This window comes from Schistocerca americana, chromosome 5 (assembly GCF_021461395.2).
Source record: "Schistocerca americana isolate TAMUIC-IGC-003095 chromosome 5, iqSchAmer2.1, whole genome shotgun sequence".
In the NCBI taxonomy this organism is placed as follows: domain Eukaryota; kingdom Metazoa; phylum Arthropoda; class Insecta; order Orthoptera; family Acrididae; genus Schistocerca; species Schistocerca americana.
In genome coordinates this window covers 183,425,987-183,447,928 of record NC_060123.1, presented here as the reverse complement: position 1 = coordinate 183,447,928, position 21,942 = coordinate 183,425,987, and the positions used below count along the sequence as shown (strand labels likewise).

General features: G+C 36.7%; 1 protein-coding gene across 2 annotated transcripts; it reads left to right on the top strand.

The window, feature by feature from the left end:
• Window positions 1–1,472: 1,472 nt before the first annotated feature.
• LOC124615936 (sequestosome-1) lies at window positions 1,473–20,708 on the top strand. Of its 2 annotated transcripts, XM_047144125.1 has the most exons (8): window positions 1,474–1,644; window positions 8,505–8,712; window positions 8,818–8,976; window positions 9,081–9,247; window positions 9,574–9,985; window positions 14,048–14,338; window positions 18,247–18,393; window positions 19,914–20,708. In XM_047144125.1, exons 2-8 carry the CDS (start codon window positions 8,535–8,537, stop codon window positions 20,051–20,053), a joined length of 1,494 nt encoding a protein of 497 aa, XP_047000081.1. In that variant the 5' UTR covers window positions 1,474–1,644; window positions 8,505–8,534; the 3' UTR covers window positions 20,054–20,708. The 2 variants fall into 2 exon arrangements, with proteins under 2 accessions (XP_047000082.1, XP_047000081.1); XM_047144126.1 differs by lacking the exon at window positions 18,247–18,393 and having other exon boundaries at window positions 1,473–1,644.
• Window positions 20,709–21,942: the final 1,234 nt, after the last annotated feature.

Sequence of the window (21,942 nt, the reverse complement as noted above, 5' to 3'; positions counted from 1 at the left end):
TCCACAAATTGTAAGATGCAGTGTGCGCCATCATCTTGCTGCTGGGGAGAGGTGACTACGCTTGGAGAATAGGGATTAACTCGTAAAAAAAAGCACGAATATGTCAAGATGTTTTGATCCAAATGTCTTCGAAATTTCCAGATAAGTCTAAAACCTAGTTTCCTTCTTTTACATCGCTCATTCTGCCCCAGGCATATTCGCTTTTATGTGCTATGATGGAGCATTTTTCATTCTGGTTCCCAACTTTTGCTCTACCATAATTTTCACGTTGGGCCGCGATAGCTTGGCAACCGAAGTAGATTTTTGCTGACTCGGGGGACCATTGATCTGGGATAGGTTTTTTTATTGTCTTTCGAAGCACATTGCTTGTATCATGGCAATTGATATACATTTCGCAAAACAGCAGAACGACCATTAACTACAAGTATTTGCCTACCGTCTTATTGAACCGATTCTCACAAACTTGAAAGATAGAAGTGGCCAGCGTAAAAAAAAACCTCACAAAACATGTGGTATTTACACATAAAATTCGAACGAAGCTAGATTTTCGAAAGCAAGTTCTCAGTTTTACCGTAAGGAAACATTTTTTATTTATCTGAATCACTTTAAACCGTTCCCACGCATTCGGTTCATGTAAGTGTGAATTTCACGCGCAACAGTTTACCTCGACTTCAAACCGTCGTATCTCGACAACGGGAAAAAGAGTATTGGATAAAAAAAAGTTTTGAGTGTATCCATTTCTCTATCTTAGCGCAAAGTTTGAACTAATTACGACAAGTTCAAAGTATAGAAGTGGCGCGGTTCAAAAACCTCCCAGAAAAAAAGTATTTTTTGCATGTAACATTCGAACAGTGTACATACAAATGATGCCATTAGCTGACTGTTAATTTCAGCCTCGTTAACATCATTCGCAAAAGAAATTAACTGATTTTCAAGTTTGCCTGGGTTAAAGTACTGTAGACATACGTTCGAATGGCCGCTGGTCCGGGCTAAACCAAAAACTTATTAGCCCATGTTTCTAGCTCCAGTGGGAACCAAGCACGAAGATCTACCCATACAGCGGTTCTGCGCAAAGCGTTCTCAAACATATTTAACTAGTTAACGAAATAATCCTTACTGTGCACACCTTGAAATATTTTGCATGTATTTGCACAGTTCGCGCACATCAAATCACAATGACGCAAGCCGACATAAATTGCACCACAAATAGAAGTGGGTGTCAGAACACTTCGCTGTGAATGTAAGTCAACAAAATATTATTTCAGAGTTTCTTAACTGAAAATTCGGAAGTTCAGTCATAACGCAGATGACAATAAAAGTGAAATTAGTTGGTTTTAGTACTGAAGCAGTTCACGTGACGTGTAGCTGTCAAGTAGCTTACAGTGCAGCCAACATACTCCAGTACATTTAGCTCAAAAGGCCTCTGTGTATAGCAGACGTTCGAATGTATCACGTTGGCAATCGTAATCTTCGATTTTAAAGTATCATGGTGGGTTGGTCCTGTGTGTTGCGTAGTTGCATCAGAATTGCTGACGGCGTTTGAGGTATATAAAGACTCGCAGACGCAGTGGCTGTATCTGTTTAGTTGTAACCTGTGCACAGAAGATTACCTCGTAACGCTGCGTTCTTGCTGTCGCTACTAACGTAAGTAAAGTGCAACAGCAGTTAAAATTTGTAAATCAATGATTTCTTATGACGTTTCAGAAAACAGAGTCGTTATAGTTCGTAGTTTTCGTGTCATGAGAAACTCGCATTTGTGCCTTAAGATCAGAATCGTCTTTCCTCACAACTTCACTGCGCTTTTTTTAAATTAATATTACAATATATTCTAATGACAACGTGTAATGCGCGTCTGTTGGGTCTACGAGAAATGTAATTGTTGGGCAGCCACGAATTATTGACTTTATCATATTTGAAGTCTTGGATCACAATGTTTGTTTGTAATCAGGTTAGTAATTTCGTTAGGTAACGACCATCTTCAGACCTAAGTAAAACCTTGTTGCATTAGTTCACGCAGTTTATACATATACTATACGTCAAGGAGAGCTGCTGAGCCTCTGTTCATGAACAGTATGTACGCTCCAGTGGTGCACTTTACATACCATAGTTTTATTTGTTTGACGAATCCGAAATGGCTGATGATTTTACTGTAGTATCACATGTAAGGCCTGATACGTGTAAAGCAACATGTTTCTACTCAGATCTAAAGATAGTCATTACCGGCCGAAATTAATAACCTGATTACAAATAAAAATTGTGATCCAAGACTGGAACTGTAGTATTTTCCTGCATCACTGAAAACTTTTTCTTAACTGTGTCATAACTACAAGTTATTGAATTCCAAACAAACCAATTTCAGTAGAATGAAAGAATGCATAATGTTCGGTATATTGAAATGTATCGTACAACGTCACGACGTTGATGTAAAGCCCTGACTGTAACTTTAGTAAGGGTTAATAGTTGCTGAAAGTTGCCCAAACGATACCTACAGGATATTAGAGTTTTAAGAATTTTCTAATCGCATTTAGAAGATAAAATATGTATTATCTTTCAGGGAATAAAGAGGGACGAGAGTAATTGCAAATTACATGATATTTGTCTTTATACACCCAATGAAACTTCCACAACCATCGTCAGTCATTTGACATCTGCCACTGGAAGATGACGTCTGCTTTACCATACATTACAGTATTTAACTTCACGCAGTCATGCGGTTCCCTCAGATTTTCTGTTGTCACGTAACCACATCAATTTCATCGCTTTCTTGGTCTGCACCTCCCCCGAAATCCTGTGAAGAACTAGCGCTACTTCCTCTACGCGACCTTGGCACTTACATTTCGGTTTCATTGTACTCTTAATTGCTTTTTCCACTTCAAAGTATTCCTTGTTTCGTTTCTTTCCTTGCCTGTCGTAGTAATCACTAACATATATTTTTCCAATGTCTACTGAGCAGTCTTTAACTCCAAAATTGTTTCTTTAAGTCAGACCTGGTGAACTCTTTTTGGACACATCAGAAGTGGTGTTTTGAAAACTTGTTTAGTTTACCAAAAACAAACAAGACCATATTTACTCATTTTCTTGTTCTGGCCATTCAGTCATTGCCTTAAACTAACCTAAATACAAAAACTCGTAAATACATTCCATGAATTCTTTATAATTTGTCCTTTTTTCTTTTCAGTGTGCTGCCTATAGATTGTTAGTTCAATTGAGTTTGATTTTCCAGGCCTACTTTCAAGCTTACACCCAAAGTCTGTGAGTTTAGCCGCACTGTGTGTGTGTGTGTGTGTGTGTGTGTGTGTGTGTGTGTGTGTGTGGAGGTTGCATTAGTGATCAGTGACTTAACCCAATATTGCTCTGTTCACTTATTTTGTTCATGATTTGCAAATTATCCATTTTCTTGTGCTGGCTTCTAATGCCACTTTGTTACTTTGGTTGATTAAGATCCAAGTTTCTTTTCTGTACAGTCAATGATAACATTGTCTGTAATTCTTTTTGTCTTGGCTGTTTTCTTTCTTGAGAAGTGGAGGTTACAACATTGTTCGAGGAATGCACACACGTTATAAATTATGTTGTAAGGTAGGCTACTTTACTTTTACTTTGCCCTAAAATGTAACTCCTTTTATTGAAACACTGTCTCAAGGTAATTTTCTGTCTGTACATCTTGAATGGCTTCATACACCTCATTCGGCATTCTCAGTTGCAGTGTGATAGTGTCTACCCTCAAGAGCTTGATTGTAGTGGCAGGCCTGTAGTGTAGTTGGTTTTGAATTGGCGAAGGGAGGTTGCAGAAACAGATTGACTTTTAAAATAGCCTATACCAAAACCTATATTTGCTCCATATTTAACACACTTCGCATAAAAAAGTAAAACTGCAAAGTAGGCCTAAATGCAGAAAAACTGTGTTATTTAATAGAGAAATCTGAAACAAATAATTTGATTTTCAAATTTTTTGAGTGTTTGATTTTTATACTATGTGTTAAGTTATATTCATTTAACCATTTATTTAATAATATAAAATAACAATGTAAACAATAATAATAGTAACAGTAATAATAATAATAATAATTATTATTATTATTATTATTAAAGAGTGAATACCCCTGTGGGTATAATGAAATGTCAAGCTGGGTTATGTAGAGCAGTGCACAGATAGTAGAACTTCTATGCTCTAGTCACCTGCACAGATTTGCTCTGTTCCCAGACAAAAGAAAATACTCTGTAGTGAAACCACTTTATAAGAATAGTAAAGAGAGATAATGTAAACAGTGACAGGAAATTTTCTTTGGTACCAGTGTTTTCAGAAGTTTTTGATGATCTAGCAGTGTAGTGGAGGGTAGTGTACACAATTTGCTTCCAGACTCATATTTTAGCTTTGGGAGTGTAGCATCCACTTATGACACAATGTATTCTTTTTGTGTGTGTGTGTGTGTGTGAGAGAGAGAGAGAGAGAGAGAGAGAGAGAGAGAGAGAGAGAGTGGAGCACTGATACGGCTTTACTATAAGTAGACAACAGTAGGTATTTTCTTTGATTTAACAAAAGTAATTAATGTGTGTACCAAGCAATCTATGTAACATAATGGGATTAGGGAAAAATTGGACAGCCATTAACATCGTACCTGGAAAATAGGAAGCAGGATGTTATCCTCCAGCATGAACCAATAAGAAAGAGATTTGGTTCGGACTGAGGTCTGGTAAATTTGGGTGGGAGCACAGGGTTTTGCTGTGGGCCCATTGTTCTTGATATTGGCCTTTATGAATGATGTTTCACTAAACATGACAGGTGATGAAATTTTCTCCCTACAGGTGGTATAGTGTTATTGTGATAATTTTGAAAGATGTGAAACATAACTCAATTCAGTTTCTTTTTACATGCGTTAACAATACGTGTTGTATGGATGTAGTCAATTCATAGCCAAGGCTCATTACAATAAAATTTCTTGTATTTAAGTTGTTTACTATCTTACATAGAAATACAGTCATGTTACATCAGTATACGTAAATAATTTTACTTTGTCATATTCAGATACAGCTTTTATAAAAGCTATGCATTATTAAAATTGTTTTAGTTCTACCTCAGATTTATGATATTCTTTAATTTTCTTTATTTTAATAGGCATTGTGCTAAAAAGTATTTTTGGTTGATAATGTACACTTCTTTGTAAAGTGCTTTTTTGTGGGTGCCTCTGTGGAAGTCATCTCTGTTTCTTATTTTGTAGTTATGAACCTGATGAATATTGCTGTTGAGCTTTCAGAAAGCACACACATTCATAAATGTGTAAGCCAGAAAGTGTCTTTACTTTAAATTCCTTAAATATTTCGCTGCATGGCTCTCTGCTGTGAACTTCTTTCATTATTCTGACAGCCCTTTTGTGGAGTTTGAAAGTTGGTTTTGCCACCCCTGTATTTGCCTAAAGGTCACACCGTATCTAAGCAAGCTGTGCATACAAGCATATTAGGCACACAACAGCTGCAGCAGTTCCAAAGCATTCTTAGAATGTAACAGCATTTACTTAGTTTTTTATTCAGATATTGTAGATGCTTCAGCCAAGTAAGTGCTCATCAATCCATCTGCCTAGAAATTTTGTGGAGCAAGCTGGTGCAATAACACACTTACCTAACTCAGCTTGTATGCTCTTTATGTCTTTACTTCTTGACAATAGAATATAATCAGTTTGATAAAAAAAAAAATCTACTCACCAAGTGGCAGCAGGGGAACAAACATAGAAAAAAGGTTTCACATGTGTAAGCTTTCGGAGCTTTCTTCTGCTGGAAGAAAGAGCCATTGGCCACTATCTCTCCAGTTACATTATAGCTTTGCTTTCAGTATTACTGAAATTCATCCATACTGTTTTTTCCTTATTTATGGTCAACACAATATCCCTAAATCATTTTCCTGCCGTATTTATTGTCTTTGAGACATTGTGATATAGCTAATAGGCTCGCAGCAACAACATATGGGTTTCAGAGAACAGATTCATACTAAAGTGCAACAAAACACAATGTAAGCTGTTTCTGACACTGGCATCATTATTGTCCCAATGTGATCAGTTAGTAAAGAAGTCAACCATTTTAAATTCTTAAAACCGAGAACAGATGAAAAGCTTTATTGTAAGTATTGCATTAAAGATCATATGCTTTTTTACTTTGCTCACTTTAACTCTATTATCTCATAAGGTGTCATATTTTAGAGCAGCTCTGTACACGCACCAAGAGTATTTTAGCTCAGTAAAGGACAGGCATTGTGGTCGGCAGGGTCAATTCATGATCATTGTGGAGGCCACTTCTCAGGTGTCTCAGAATTTGTACTATATCATCTGTGTAAATATATTCCAAGGGTTTGTTGTTGACAATATTGACTCATTCAGGAGAAACTGTGACATTCATTCAGTGAACACTAGATGTAGATTCAATACACACTTCGATAACACTTTTGTAAGTATTGAGTAGAAAGGTGTGCTTTTTTCAGCAGATTTCCTTTTCGGTAGGCTGCCAGAGTAGAGAAGTCATCTTCAAATATTCAGATACAGTTCAGAAGTTTTCTGTTTAGTCACTTACAGCTGTTATTTATTTATTGCAATGAAAATTAATTTCCTTTTAGGTATATTTGATTTTGACATTTATTTCACATTTGTGTAATCAATTTCTAGACAGTATAGTCTTCAGATGGATTGTACATAAATGAAATAAACATCAAAATAAAGTAGAAAATGCTAACTTCAAACATTTCCTCATTGCTGATGCCTCCCATTCTATTCAGGAGTTTCTTACAGTAACTGAGAAAATTTTCTCTGTACTGTGTTGTTTATTTGCATACTCGCAATTTTTATGCTTTGTTCTTTTGTTTATAAATTTTCTAACCTTCATTTTGTAAACTAAATACTGACAAGTAGCTGTAGCTCACATGGCCCCTTGGAACCTGATAAATGAATAAATATGTGAACTAACAGTAACGCAAAGAGTTGGAGGGTAGGGAATAACTTAAATCTTATTAGCAACACTTCCTGAATATCATTATTTTCTCAATTGAACATCTGTGAGTTTGGTCTGTATGAAGTCTTAAAATACTGTTGCAATTTTCTTTACTTTGTTAGCTACAGTTTAGTTCTGCATATTATTTTGTGCACCTACTACAATTTGCTACTAACGTTTGCTTATCTGCAATACTTGTCACGTTGCATTTGGAACTTTCTTTTCTACGGTTTACAGTGTGCCTGCAGGATAGTAAGCAGTTGTGATACATTTGTTAAGTTTTGTTCGATTTATTCATGTCTGTAGCCTATAGTCTTTATTTTATTAACTCTGTAAACTTGTTACGTAAGTAATGTAATCTGGCATACCTCTGTGCCACTACATAAATTCGCATAATCTACTTTTTTTTTCACCCAGTAGCTTTGTATCTATTTTACTTTTCCTCTTGAGTGTCAGTAATCAGCTGTACTGTAAAGTAGTATGGGACATGGGACTGTCAGATCCTGCACACACACACACACACACACACACACACACACACACACACACACACATATATATATATATATATATATATATATATATATATATGAAAGATGATGAAACTTACCAAACAAAAGCGCTGGCAGGTCGATAGACACACAAACATACACACAAAATTCTAGCTTTCGCAACCAATGGTTGCCTCGTGGAATGTTTCCCTCTATTATATATATATATATATATATATATATCCCCCCTCCTCCTCTCCCTTTTCTTCTTCTTATGTATATAATTTAATTTTTAGTTCCATTTCGCCCTTTTGAAGTCCTTTCTCCATATGAACAAGAACTATAGTATTTCTCCAAAACCCACATGGATTTAAAACTTCCTTGTAGATTCAAAGTTTGTGAGCTGGACTAGAACTTGAAACCAGAACCTTTGCCCATTGCGGGATATTGCTCTACCGACTGACTAGCCATGTACAACCCACAGCTTTACTACTGACAGTGAGAGCTATGGTGACAGTTCATGAGTCGTGCATGGATAGCTCAACTGGTAGAGCAGCTAACTGTGAGAGACAAAGGTACTGGGTTCAAGTCCTGGTCTGGCACACAGTTTTAATCTGCCAGAAAATTTCTAATCAGTACATGCTCTGTTGCAGAGTGATAATTCATTCTGAATCCACACAAATTATTCCCACACAACATTCACCCAGACATGTTGGCTGCATTCAGATATCCCATTTTACATGGCAAAGCAGATGACTGTGCCTGCTAGAGTAAATGAATAATGATTTTAAAAACGAGAAGAGACTGTTGGTATGAGACAGTGTAGCAGTAGCGTGGTTGTTAAATTGGAGAACTTGAATGTGGTTAGCAATCTCTGGTGAACCTATCCATCTATATATACACAGATTTCACCATTTAATATAAGATTATAGAGAAATAGATGTATATTCATTGTATAATATTTGAGATCTTAGGTTAGAATTATTCTGATGCAGCTCGTGTGGATAACATGCAAACTGACACTATTATTAAATGCTTTTGCAGTAAGCAGACTTTTATCAGAGAGAAGCAAAGATGGCAGAATCAATGAGCATATCGTACAAAGTGTATCTGGAAGATGGTACAGACACTACCGAAGTACGACGTTTTGGGATTGATCGCAGTCTTGCTTTCAAGTTCAATTTCCTAAGAGAGAAACTCCAGAAAGTATTCCCATCACTGCAGAATAGGAACTTTTATGTTTCCTGGAAAGGTAAAATCACAAATTCCTCACTTCTATTTAAGTTTGAATTTTTAATTAATACTTCATTAGAAACCTTAAAACAACATATTAATAGGGTTGGTTTTTACCCAACAGATCAGGAAGGTGACATAATTACAATATCATCTGATGAGGAACTCACATTAGCACTGAGTGAGATGAATACAGACGTAAGAAAGTTGTATGTTGCTGTCAAACCTGAAGAAACTTTAGCTCCCGATGCAGAAATGCCTGAAATGGGACGACCAATAGATGGTAAGATCTTGTCAGATCTCTATCTTTCTCTCTTTTTGTTTTCAAATTGATGTTTGCAGTTATAATTATTATCCATAATGACACAGTGTTGCTTTTGTTTTAAGGTCCTGCAGTTCACGAGGGAGTGACCTGCGATGGCTGCAACAAGCTGATTGTTGGTTTCAGATACAAGTGTGCTGTTTGTCCTGATTTTGACCTCTGCTCTACATGTGAAGGCTTTGGAATGCACGATGAACATTTCATGATACGTATTTCAAAACCAATTAAGTGGGTATGTGAGATTGTATAATTGCTTTTCTGAGTTTCTTTTTGTGTGTTTGCATGGGAGGGGGGCTCATATAAGTTATAGTCTATAGTAAATGTCTTCATGCCTTGCTGTAAAACAGTGTATTTAGAGGTAACAGACTTGTGATCCACACACTGATGACTCTTAATGGTGTCAGGTGTTTGTCAACTTTCATATATTGCATTGAAGAAAATTTGAAGATTTTTAGGTATTGTGGTGGGAGCAAACTATTGTAGAAGTGTCAAACATTCATTTATAAAATAAAATAGTACGCTAATTTCTCATGCAAAGTTCTTTTGTATGTGTTCCAGCGTTCAACTTACAGCCGACGTTTGGCACATCATATGGCCAAGTGGTCTCGCCAGTCTGAAACTCATAGGCATCACCACCAGCGTCGCACAAACAATGTGAAAGGTGTTAATGAAAGCAATGTTCAGTGCCCATACAGAAGGTCCTACAGTGAACATCCTGGTTGGTTGGAATATCTCTGCAGCCAGCTAGGTGAATGGGTCAATCTTCCAGGAGAGGTTGAAATTCCTCCAAAGGCAGGCAATACTGCTACTACCACAGAAAATACTACACCAAAACCTTCAACTTCAAGTGCAGCAGAGTGCACAGAAGGTCCGCAGGGAACAGCAACACAAAGGAATTCTAATCAGCAGAGAGATACAACTTATTTACAGAATGTGGGTGAGACTGTTGCAGCACTGCTTAGTCCACTGGGTGAGTTTATATTGTTTTCCTTGATTGTATATTTTCTAACCATATAATAGGGAAAATATCAGTTCACTATCAAATGTGCAATAAAGTATAAGAATGTGTTATCAAAATACAAACATCAGCATTGAAGTAGTAATGATGAGCAATAGATAGAGTATTGGAAGCATAATTTCTTTGTTCCAATGTGATGTAGTTATTGGTGAGACTAGTTTTGAAAATTATGTAAACTCACATAAAAATATTTAACACTATAATAAAACATTGAAAAACAATTTTTCCGTACTTATGTAGTAGTATTTTTGCTTGGCTTACACTTCTTTCTAGCACAGTTGAATTAATATTAGTTGTATCAGTGCAAATAATCAGTTTTTGAAAACGTAATGGGGTAGATAGAAAATCTACTCACCAATTGGCAGCAGGAGGAGACTCGTACAAAGGAACTGAAATTTCAGACAGTAAGAAATTCAGCCTTCAATTGGAAGGTAAAATTTCTTTAGTTTATGTAGGTTTTGATGCCAATAATGGTATCTTCTTCAGAACAAAAATTAAATTATTTTGAGGGCCAAACATTGGCCATGTCACAAATCTGTTCTGAAGAAGATACCATTATTGGCATGGAAACCTAGGTAAACTAAAAAAAAATTATCTTGCAATTGAAGGCTGAATTTCTTATTGTCTGAACAATTCACGGTTGCTGAAGTGCTGCATTATGTTAAAGATTTGTACTGAAATTTGCAAGCTTTTGGAGCCAGTGGCTCTTTCTGTCAGAATTGGGGAGCAGGGAAAAAATAGACAAGTCAGAAAATGAAAGCTATAGAAAACTAAAGGGAATGAAAAAACTTAAGTAAATTAAGGCCAGGTTTAGGGCGAGACTGAAGAACATGTTGTAGTGCCAGTTCCTACCTGCGAGGTTCTGAGAAACTGGTGACTGGGGGGAAGAATTCAGATGGTGTGTGTGTGTGTGTGTGTCTGTGGTGAAATAGGTGTGAGATTATGACAGTCATGTTGTAGAGCATTTTCTGCAACACAGTTTTGTGCGCTGCCAGTATACATCCTCTGCCTATGCCTATTCATCCTAGTTTTTATGGAATGAAAAGCTTTGAGTTCTGCTGAGGACATTAGGGTCATATTGTAGGGACCAGAGGAAGGACTCTGAAGCAATGCTGCATGTTGGGAATGTGGTTGGAACTGTTCCAGACAGGGTTCAGTGTTAGGTTTGCTGTTGGAAAGGTATTGTTACTGGGTCACAAAACATACATTTCCACTTGACATTGTGTGTGAAGGAAAATAGGTCCTTCACCAAAGCTGCATGTTTAAATGCAGATTTAGAGCTGAAAGACCCTTGGATGATACAGATAATTCAGGAGGGTTGAGAACTCTGTACTGTTGTGACTTGTTCTTGTGGTATTGAGTTGTTATTGCTCTGGGAGGCAGTGGTAAAAGCTGGGGGATGTTAAGAAGGTTGGTCAAACTGGTTTGTAGGAGAGGAGTGGTGGTTGATGGTGTGGCTGTTTAGATAGCTGGAGAGGGACTGGAAGGGGAAAACAATTGTTGTTGTGGTTTAGAAGAAGGTGGGTAGCTTTCTGAGGTGAAGTCCGGTCTGTCGTTGCAGTTTGAAGTTGGCTTGGTGGGTGATACCATCCAAGGAAACATGAGTCAGATAACCGCAGGATTTTGTAAGGGAAGAGAAGTTTGGTGAAGTGGAAATTGGTTGATGAGCCACATGGGTCACAGATTAGGTGGGGAAGTGCAAAAGATTGCTGTATTTGAGGCTGTAAAAGGGTTTAAAGTAGGATTGCATCCAGAAACAGGGACCTTCAGTGTTAGGCCTTTGGGGTTAACTCCCATGGACAAGCAGGTTTCAAGAAACAGAATATAGGACCTTAGTTTTGTTGATGTTTTTGAAAGGACCAAATGTAATATGTGATGAGATTTGTTGTGACAAGAGAGGATGGTTTGTAGTGTTAAGGGATGGTGGGAAAGGCAAAAAAGAAGCTGGGGGGGGGGGGGGGTAAGAAAAACATGATAAAAAGAGCGGTGAGATCAGAAAAATTCATACGAGAATCATGCGAACAGACTTAACAAGGGGTAATAAATGGGTGAGAATTTCTCCTCTTCCTTCCCCTTCAATCCTTCTGCCATGAGAAGGAGTCACTGGCTCTAAAGGCTTTCAGATCTCAATAACTTTATAAGTGTTCCCTCCTGCCATCACATAATATTAGTTATTGTATCATTCAGACTTCTTTTACCAAATTCATGTTGAATTCTTTGATCAGTGATGTTTCCCTTTCTGCAGTAATCCAGTTTTTACCAGATATTGGTGTGAGCCAGAGATGTTAAGCTGACAGTGATAAGCTCTGCCAATTCACTAATACTTACTGTCCATGCTTCAGCGAGTTTGTCTGTGATGAAAGACTAGAAACCATCACGTTCCTTGCATAAAGCAAGTGTTCCCATTCCCTTATAGTGATCTCAGTTTGGATTTTCTGTGGCTGCTGCAATTTTTTTGGGTTAATTCCAGGAGATTCTATTTTGGAAAGAACCCAATCAGTTCACTCTCCCTTCTTGTGCAATCAGTTTGATGTTAACATTGATCATGAGTAAAAATTGTTCTCACCCAGTCTTTTATTTAGTTAATCAGTACCAACTTCTTGTTCTATTGTTGATCATTTATTTCTGCTCCCATATTTTGCACACACCAGTGAAATCTAACAGTGGTCAGAATGGGATGACCTCTTCTAGTAGTGGCTCTGCAAAGAAAGTTACCGAAACAGGTGCTTGACTGAACAGATAAGCAGCAGTAGTGTCAGTAGGCAGTGTTCAAATCTAGTGGCAGTGTCCATGAACTATTGCAGCACAGTACAGAGAGGGATCTAGCTTGCTTCTATATGTTGTGTGGTATTAAAGTGGATAAGAGAGCTGCAGTTAGAAAGGCAACAGCAAAAAATTATGGTGGTTTGCAAAAATTCATTGCAAAGAACCAAACCATGTTTGTAAATGAATGGAATGAGAGAGGACTGGATGTGAAATCCCTCTATATCTACTCTTACAGTTTTCTGTAAATTACTTCACTCCCATCTTAGCTTTTCTAACGATTTTAGCTTTAGTTCTTTCTGTCATCATAACCTTGAAGGAATTACATTTAACATTATGGTAATTCAGTTGTTCTAAGTAAATGAGAATGAGAGTAAGTATGGAACGTTTACCCATTTGCTACCGTGTATGGTGTAAGAATGTGGAAAGCGTCTTCTTTGCTGTTATCCATTCTAAATTCCCAACATTGCTGAAGTGGTAATCCACAAGGCTTTCCTTTGCCAGCATTATCATCAAGGTCTGCATCTTCATGTCAAGAAGTCTAAAAGATTGCTCTGAGGCATTGTATCCTGTCATTTCTATTATCTATACTTCTATAGCACCTCCCCAATTGAATGTAGCCCTGTTGAATGAGAAAGTAGTATCTGAGGAGGAATTATTGTAAGCAAAATGACATGTACAGTAACAGTTAACAGTATCGATTTCTGTAATACACATGTAAAAGAATCAATGTAGTTTTCTATTTTTGGGTCCTTTCTTAGTTTTGTAAGGAAGCTTGTTTTTGTGATGGGGTTGTGAAAACTGTACAGATTGATATCTTATTTTCTGTACTACAAAATTCAAGTTTGATCACATTTCATTGTGATTTTAATCTTACTGAACTATAAATAAGCAGGGCAGCTAGGTTTTAAAATTCCTCATTTGGACTTGCTGTTCTTGCATTTGCAATGCTTGCAGTTCAAATTATGACAAGTGGACATTGTATCCAATAATTTTATAACTCAGTTAAATCGTTACTATAGATGCAGTTACTTGAAATTACTTTTTACCATGGTTTGTCCAAGGTACTCGAATTTTGGTGTGGTCTTCATTCCTGGAGAATCAGGAAAGTGATAACCAAGTCCAACAAAGCTGTGCGTAGTAAACCTCTTTTCATACAGAATTTGATTGTGTTAATCTTTAAACTTAATGCACAACAAAATATATAAAGAATCTATAATTTAGTTTGTTGATTTCCTTGTTTTTGAACAGGAATAGATGTTGAGATCCAGGTTAAGGACAAGAACCAGAAGCAGACAGGTGAAAAGCAGGATACACCCCAGGGTGCAGCTCAGGCCAAGGAAGCGGAGAAAACTGCACAGGCCAAGGAAGCAGAGAATACTGCCCAGGCCAAGGAACCAGAGAAGAATGTCCAGTCTGGGGTGGCAGAAATGGCAGAGGCGGCTTCAGTGTCAGAGCCTATGGAAGTGAGTCCAGAGACTCCATCAGCCCCACCAGAACAACATTCTAGTGAATCAGAAGAGTGGACTGTCCTCATACCAGGTAAAACAGTCTCAGCAAAGTTCATTCTTGTTTGAGTGATTTGTCAGCCAACAACACTTTCAGTGTTGAAACACTTTGTCTCTAATTTATGTTTCATTTCCTTTTATTCTCTCTCTCTCTCGCTCTCTCTCTCTCTCTCTCGCTCTCTCTCTCTCTCTCTCTCTCTCTCTCTCTCTCTCTCTCTCTAGCCTCTTCATAATTCACGTTACTATTTTGCTATTTTGGTGTTTAGTTAGTCCAGGTAAGAGGCTGTCATCAACCTGTTGCTTGGTTTGGACATCACAGTGCTTTCAAGGTGTGGTTGTGTTGGAAGTAGTGTTCTCTTGTCTTCCTTCAACCTTTGAACTGACTACTTAGCCATTATAAAGAGACCTACAGTTAAAAGTGGACTCCGAATCGTATTGTGTCATGAAATGTTGAGTGGCAGGTAGAAGCTATAGGCCTATACCTGACTCAGCATAACAAAGTGATTGACAGGTGCAGGCTTGTCAGTTTGCTGTTGCGTGCACATGTAATATTGCTTTGGCAGCAACAGCTGTGAGAATCAGTTCTCAGTCTGTTCACATTTCCTTTAACATGTAGTATAGAGTTCACTTGGCAATATCATAACAGCTTTCACTTCCTTCTCACTTGTGCTGCAAGATCTGGATATTCTTTATCATAAACCAAAATTAAATCAGTATCGGGAAACAGAACACTGGACTGAGACAAACTACAACAGTTTAGTTAGAAGCTGCAGTTGTTGTATGCAGCTGTGTGTGGTTACGGGCATGTGAGGCAACAGAGTGATAGGACAACCATGCACAGAACAAAAGATGCTACTTGGCTCGTTCTGTGGTCAGCTGTGACTTTGGTAGGTGTACTGAAAACAAGTAACTGTCAATCACTTTGTTATACTGATCTGGCTATAACCCCAAAACTTTAGATTGTAGTATGGAACTTAACCATTGAGATATTGGGCTAGTTTAAATATCCTTTAATTCCTTTGTTAACATATAAAGTTCTTCCTTTTATATTTAAGCCTAACACATTTTATGTAAAAAAATTTTTTTAATAAGGCTAAATGGAAAAAAAAAAAAAAAAAAAATTATTGTGAGGTGTCACAGCAACTCGTGTGTATCTGATTTTATTACAATCTAAGAAATCCTGTAGTGCTTCTATAGGACAATGTAATCTGCTCTCTCAAAGCCACTCATTGCTTTCCTACAACATTGTGTTCATTACACAAATAATACAGTAAGTTTCTTGTGGTATTTTTCTCTTGCAGGCTGACTTACTCTGATAAAAATGGTCTTCAGGGGTCAAAGTTAGCAAATTATTGTACTTTGGTTGATTTAAATTTTAAGTTGAATATTACTATTTGCTAACGACATGTCAGCATTCCTGATGGGTATTGTATTAGTATTTATAATTCGCCCACAATATGTTAGAAATAGATAATAATGTTTTTATAACTTTCTTCAATGGCAGTCAGAAGAGGGATTTTGTTGGCATATTGTTATGTTTCCTTTAGTTGATACTATATGGCTATTAATTTAGTTTTTTTGCAGTTTTTGAACTAACAAAAATAATTATAAGTTCTTATTTCTGAATTTGCGTACACATCTTTTGTAACTGTAACAGCAGTTCCAAACACATTCAGCAATTTTTATAAAGTCCAAAGAGCCCACTTGTGTGTCTGAATGTAGTTTCTTTTTTAAGAGAGAAGGAAGAATGCATGTATATGGAGGTGTAAAATGTGCTTAAGAAAAAGTTAGATGCACTGAGACGTTACACAAAGTGCAAACCTGCAATTTGTATAATTAGAGGCATTTCATGTGATAAACATAGCTTTAGAAAAATATCTGTTATGTTGCAATTTTCATGACTCAGGGTTCATGTAGCCTGTTGTGTGTCGTAATAATAGAATTATAAAATAAATAAAAATAAATGACTGAATAAAGTGCAAAGCTATGATGATTGGCACTTTAACAAAGATTACTCAAGATATGGCAAGGAACTTTTTTTGCCTATCTCATGTACAGACCTTCCAAGGCAAAAATTTGTCACAGGTATTCATCACATTTTCCGTACTGCAATTGAGTAATCGTTCTCTAAGCTCTGGCAAGTTCACCAATCTGCTGTTTACAGTAATCAGAATGAGAAATATGGCTCCTGTGTTAATGATCTGGGATGTAGGACACAACAAAGGTAAAAATAAATAATAATGGCTGGGAGCTGATGAGGCTTGTCATTAGGGGAAACTGGAAAACTTGTGGAGAGCATGGATAGATGCTGTGCAACAATAAAATAAATATGGGACAGGGACATAGTGGAAAATTAATGACTTGGGAAAAAGTTATTAGGTCAATTATAAACCTCTATCTCCTTCCAGTGTGTCCGTTACATGTGTTAAAGAGATTTCAAACATCAAAGAAAAAATGCTTGAGATATTCAGCCATTCACTCGTCATAAAAATGACAAAATGTAGAAAAACAAGGAATTAAATATTCCAACAAAAAGGTTGAATGTCTTCTGAACATTGAAATCATTAGAGATCCAGCAAAAGACAGAGGGATAAATGTAGCAGCAAAAAGGTATCATGAAGCATAAGCTGGTATGCATATTTTGACAGCTAAAATAAAGTGGAGAAAATGTTTTAATGGTAAATCATTCTTTAAACTTTGAAAATTGGAAAGTAGCAGAAGCTAACTTGAGTGTTTGACAAGCCTGTTAACTGCATGTGAACGGGTAAATGTTGTAGAATGTTGTCATGGAAATAATCAAAAAAATGGCTCTGAGCACTATGGGACTTAACAGCTGTGGTCATCAGTCCCCTAGAACTTAGAACTACTTAAACCTAACTAACCTAAGGACATCACACACATCCATGCCCCAGGCAGGATTCGAACCTGCGACCGTAGCAGTCGCGCGGTTCCGCCTAGAACCGCTAGACCACCGCGGCCGGCTGGAAATAATCATGAGGATTAATAACAGAAAATGGAGTGTTTCCTTTAGATAAGAAAATACCTATGTCAACAAACTATTAAATACATTGTGAATGAGGACAGAATCAATAGCTAAATGTTCCTGTAGAAAAAAATGTGTATTGTAGACCTACCAGATTTAGCACATGCAGAATTGAGAAGACTCTAGACAAATTCTTGTGTGAAAGTTTTCTTAAAAAAATTTAAGTCCTTTAATACCAAGGAACTTAAATATTTCTTCATCTTTCTTACAAACAAATCACATATGAATTGTAAGGCTTTAGCTATTACTAATCATAGCTAGTACAGAGGTACATGCAGTTGGTCTTCCCATCCCCCATCCACAAACAGAACAAAGGAAAAAATAAACAATTCTGGGTTAGAGTGAATAGTATGTTTTGTTATGCAGATGTAATTTATAGAATACTGACCAGTGGTAAATTTCTTAAATGATATTCAATGTGCCTTTGAAGCACATTTCTATGATGTAGCAGAAATGACGAATTTTAAATTATAAAGGAGATTGAATAGGTAACATATACAGGTGAATCTTTTGAAGAAAGGCAGAACTCAAGGTGTAAAGCAAAATCACGTGCTTATTACTATGTCTACACACACACGTGTGCGCACGCTCCGATGATACACCTCATAGAAAAATATTAGCTTCAAGATATGTGGATGATAAGACAATGTACTGGAAGATATTCAAACTATACAAAATGCAGGCTGAAACATCAACAAAGTTTACAAAGGAATTGCATATAATTTTGAGTAGTCCTGTGCACTATCACAAATGCCACCATTCTCTACAAAATTTGGTAGTCTCGTGTGTTTACAGTATTACAATTTTCTTGTTGAAAACCTTTTGATTCCATTGTTCAATTTTATTATGGATACAGATTATGAGGGTATGTTTCAATAAACATTGTGCTATGCTTTCAGATAATGTTGGATCTCCAAATCCTGTAGCCAGTAAAGCCGTTGACGAATTACTAAAGACTCTTGAGGAACCTTATTATTCTCCAATATACCCTAGAGTGGATGATGTGATTGCCAGAACACGTGAATTAGAACTTCAGTCCATTACAGGTACCTGTCACACTGCTACAGCATGCTGTTAGTTAGCATTCAGGAGTTCTAAATACAAACTGAATCCGTTGAGAGATGCACAACACAGGGTGTGGTTTTAAAAAAAGAATATGAAATAAATTTATTTACAGAATGATATTTTCACTCTGCACCAGAGTGTGCACTGATGTGAAACTTCCTGGCACATTAAAACTACGTGCCAGACCGAAACTCCAATTCAGAACCATGCCTGCGAAAGGCAGAGGTCCCAAATTCGAGACTCTGTCCAGCACATAGTTCTTAATCTGCCAGGAAGTCTTAAATTGTTTATATCTCATTCATTTACATCTCATAAGATGCCACAAAAGAATATATTATTTTGCATTTGCCTAACTTTAAAATTATCTGTTGGTTCTTGACTTCAAACCTGAACCTTGTGTTGCTTGCAAATAGAAGAATGGTTGACTAGGGAACTGTTTGCTTAAACATTCAAACTGGCTGGAATTTAGGTCTGGCTGGGTAACTACATCCTGTATGTCAGACATTCCATGGGCTTGGACGTTCAAATTGCTCAATTTAGGTCTGACCTTTTTGGGTATCTACCTCCAAATTTCAGGTGTTCCCACAACAGATACAAAGCATTCAAAATGTTGCTGTGTGGCAATGAAAATGCGATGGAAAGTCCTTGGTTGAATAGAAACAATAAAAGTAACAACTCATTATGTAATCTTAAGCTTCGGCAAGACGGGGGCACTTGTTCTGTTTACTCTCAGTCCCTGGTGTGTTCATTGCATTCAACCGGTCCTGCAGTTCATCCCACACTTTCACGGAGGATAACAATGTCACCAGCAAACCTTATCATCAATACCCTTCCACCCTGAATTTTAACCCCACCCCTGAACTTTCTTTTTATTTCTGTGATTGCTGCTTCTTTGTGTATATTGAACAGTTGGGATGAAACACTAGAACTTGTAATACACCCCTTCTAATCCAATAACTCATTCCTGGTCTTCTATACGTAGTATTCGCTCTTGGTTGTTGTACATACTGTCTTGCTCTATAGTTTACACCTATTTTCCTGAGAATTCGAACATCTTGCACCAGTTTACACCGCTGAATGTTTTTTCGAGGTCAGTAAATCTTACAAACGTGTCTTAATTTTTGTTATATCTTGCTTCCATTGTCAAGTGTAATTTCAGATATACCACCTTTGATTAATATACCCTGACCTGCATATACTGATTGCTAAAGATGTCAGAATACATAACTGAATTTCAAATGATCTGATAGACTTCTGTATGAAACCAGTCATTCTCAGCAAGTTTCCTCTCTTGCTTTCTCCTATGTATGAATTGTAAGAAATGTAAAAATTTCATTTTTGAAGTATCTAGCAGTTCTGATGAATTTATTCCAGAGTATAAAAAAATACGTTGATGAATTTATTCCAGCACACTGCTGCTATTATTTTTGAAAAATTTTTCTCACATAGTTACTGTTTGCATCAGCATTTCGCTAATTAATGTCTTCATATTTCTTTACAGATCCAAAAGTAGCAAAAACACTGAGGCAGCTACTAGCAATGGGATTCACAAATGAAGGAGGTTGGCTGACACAGTTGATTCAAATCAAGGATGGAAATATTGACAGAGTTTTGGATGTTCTGCTCCCTGTTAAGAAGTAGAGCTTCCAGAATAATTATGAGATTGAAATATTTGTAAATGTATGGTCTTATTGTAGAAAAAAAATTGTATGCTGTACTTTTATTATGCAGTTGATCATTTTAGTTTCCAAAATGATTTGTAAACACATCTGACATATGTTATCTAATGTTACTGAATGTTTTACTTATAAAACATATTGTATTATCATTCCTGACCTATTTTTAAGATACACTGTAACCATTTGCTACTTTACAGTGCACCTAAGGATACTGCAAATAGGCTTATTCTGTTAACTCTTTAGTTACCAGTATGGTACCTAAAATGTTATTAATTCCATTAGTAACTACACCATATTGTAGTTCATTAACCCATATAGAGGACCCATCTGTGACGTGCAAGCAAATGCTCCTCGTAGGTGCTCCTTAGTTAATGGTAGTGTTAGTTCCTCAATTTGCACAAATTAAAAGTATGCTTCTTGTATGTATTATTATTGACTTGTTGATTTATAGTGTTGGCATATCTTTCTAAAGATGTTGCTTTTAATATAGACTGGTAGTATGTAAATATGGTACGTGACGGTATCTGATTGTCTTTCATTGGTTTAATTTCTATTACTGTAATTTCCAATTAGTAATGTATGAATCTTAAATACCAATAAATTCATTGTTTTCTGAATGGTTTTGCTGTAAACTTGTGTATCTGTGTAGTAGAATAATACACATTGAGATACAAGGAATATCAGCTTGTACACATCATGCAATTACTATGCTTTTGTTGTAGTAATGAACCGTATGTGCAAAAATTTTGGTTCAACTGAGGTCAGCACTGAGAGCAAAAACAGATTTAAAATTCAACAAATTGTCAAGTATGTGACAACATAATATTCACACTTCCAGGCATTGCATTGATGAAGAGATGCAGTGGAAAGGGGAGAGGGTGCAGCAGAAGTTACAGTGGTTAGTACGGTTTTATTCAGGGAGTCATGGTGCTATAATAGATTTTATAAAGAAGTATTTACTACCAAAATGTGACGTACTGACAGTGCACAATAATGCCACATCTGCATTCGTGTGATCATTCAATGTTATCACATTACTTTACTTTTTATGGGGAGAAATAGATGACTGAAGCACTGTGTAGCTTGGTTATTAGCCCATAATATCCACCCTCACTTGTCACAGAACACAATATCCAGGGTTAGACACTGAATAAAGGGAGAAAACAGGCTAAGAAATGTGGCACACAAAAACCTTTTATGTTAGTGTTTTTTTTTTCCTAATTTACTATTAAATATTCAAAGTGAGCACTAGTTACATTTTCCCAGTTTGAGAAAGCCATTGAAATTAATACAGAATAAGTTAGTTTAGTATTGAACAGGTTGATATGTGATTAGCAGATCAAGAGAAGACATTATTTGCTTATGCAAAATTTTTTGCTTGTGTTTTATTACTTCGGTAGTTTTTGTGTGCTCCATTTATTGTCTTATGTTGAGGCCAGTTCAAATTTCCTATCCCTGTTTGTTGTGCCTAAATGCCACAAGCAGGATAACTATTATTCTTTTGATCATGTTATCAAATAATTGCTTACAGAAACTAGTATATGTGCAACTGCTATCAATTCAAACAATAGAAAATCCAGGGTGGAATAATGGCAATATTATGAAACGGATGGATTGCTACTGAGCCATATAGCAGAGATGTTGAGTCCTACACAGGTACAACAAAAAGACTAATAAACATGTAAGCTTTTCACAGTCTGTCTGCTGAAGTCAGACTGAGAGCAATTGCACATGGGGGGAGAAGCAGTCTGTGTGATGGGGTAAAGGAAAGGAGGAGGGAGAGAGAGAGAGCAGGGTGCATGTGGGTGATTGTAAAAATGCTGTCTGTGCGACTGTACAGGGGCCAGGTGG

Coding starts and splice junctions, on each gene's coding strand:
- LOC124615936 (XM_047144125.1), top strand. CDS start 8,535: ATGGCAGAATCAATGAGCATATCGTACAAAGTGTATCTGGAAGATGGT. Junction 8,977..9,080: donor AATGGGACGACCAATAGATG/GTAAGATCTTGT, acceptor TTTTGTTTTAAG/GTCCTGCAGTTCACGAGGGA. Junction 18,394..19,913: donor AGAACTTCAGTCCATTACAG/GTACCTGTCACA, acceptor ATTTCTTTACAG/ATCCAAAAGTAGCAAAAACA.